Source organism: Haplochromis burtoni, unplaced genomic scaffold, assembly GCF_018398535.1.
Source record: "Haplochromis burtoni strain Fernald_Lab_line unplaced genomic scaffold, NCSU_Asbu1 Contig_428, whole genome shotgun sequence".
In the NCBI taxonomy this organism is placed as follows: Eukaryota; Metazoa; Chordata; class Actinopteri; order Cichliformes; family Cichlidae; genus Haplochromis; species Haplochromis burtoni.
In genome coordinates, this window is record NW_024582789.1 from 352,600 (window position 1) to 353,899 (window position 1,300).

The 1,300-nt window shown below is 40.2% G+C and overlaps 1 protein-coding gene across 2 annotated transcripts in view; it reads left to right on the plus strand.

Annotated features, from left to right (window-relative positions):
• Positions 1-1,300, plus strand: part of zgc:112982 (BCLAF1 and THRAP3 family member 3) — a gene marked incomplete in the record, with an annotated part of 13,501 nt that overhangs the window by 7,340 nt on the left and 4,861 nt on the right. For both annotated transcript variants that reach the window (XM_042213227.1, XM_042213225.1), the window contains 1 exon segment: positions 972-1,141. In XM_042213227.1, the coding sequence (XP_042069161.1) occupies positions 972-1,141 (170 nt within the window).

The window sequence follows — 1,300 nt, forward strand, 5'->3', positions numbered from 1 at the left end:
TGGTCCAAGCTCCACCAGTAGCTCTGATTTCACGCTGCAGCCCACTGCACTGAGTTTCTGTTGTTTACACATTTTTATTAGCATTATTTATTAGCCTGTAGGAGCATAAAAATGGTCCTTTTTTAACAAAGAGTCAAATGGATTTGTTTAGCTTGGAGCTGAATGTCTTTTGGAGTCACTCGAAGAACTCTTCAAAATAAAATGACCTCAGTTTGTCACAAACAGCATGAGACAAAGAAAACGTGAAGAAGTCAAACAGGAAGTGAGCCAGGCTTTATTTATTAAGCTGATTTTTGGTATTCAAGGTGTTTTACCTGTGGTCATGTCATGTGACATGACCTGCAGTAGGGCTTTTATTCTTTCTTGTGGTTTTCATCAGTGGCTCAGTGGGATGATAATGGATAGCTCCACAGCGGATCAGATATCTGAACTAAGAGTCGAAGATTTCATACGAGAAAAGAAGTGTGAACTTTCGCCCCAAGCTTTAACTCACCTGCCAGTTATATAAAAATAAATAAAAAATAAAAAAAGTGTATATTGGGCTTCTCTGGCTTCTCCTTTAAGCCTTTTTAAATATCCATTAAAATGAATAAAATTGGTGTGATTCTCTGTGCGCTTAAGGGTGAAAACCTTCCTTTTTATTCAACCAAATAAGACTCTAGTTACTGTAAGCATTGTGATTTGTGGGACTCGTTAAAGGTAAGTTTACTGGGTAAGGTAACGACTTTTTTACTTACGTGTGATTGGTACAGAAAGGAGTGTACATTTAAGATCCATCTTTTAAAAAACACTGCATTAAGTAAGGATGTAAACACAGTGTAGAAACTAAATATTAAAATGGCATTAAAGCTAATTTTCAGTGACTTAAGCCATGCTAAACAAACGCCGATTCCCTGGCCACAAGGATCATTTATCATGTGTTTATTCATTGTGTTGGTATCAATCTCCCTCTTTTCTTCCTCGTCCTGCAGCCCGCTGTGTTATTCCTCAGACAGGCAGCTCTCTTTAGATCTGGTCAATGTTGGTCGCCAGCGTCTGGACTTCCTGCCCATGCTGGAGCACTCCGGCACATATCAGGAGACCGCCATGCACACTGGGACGTTTGCCCAGGAGATTATCACACTCGTGCACCTTGTCAAAGGTTAGTACTGCATGTTGCACACGGGGCCTGCAGATATTTTCTGACAAAACAACAAAAACTAGGTCCAACAATGAGCGGCACAGTGTTTGTGGCAATAGATTTTGGTAGGTGAGGTTATTGTACTCCCAAGGAGTCCATGTTCATTTAAAGTGGAAGTCA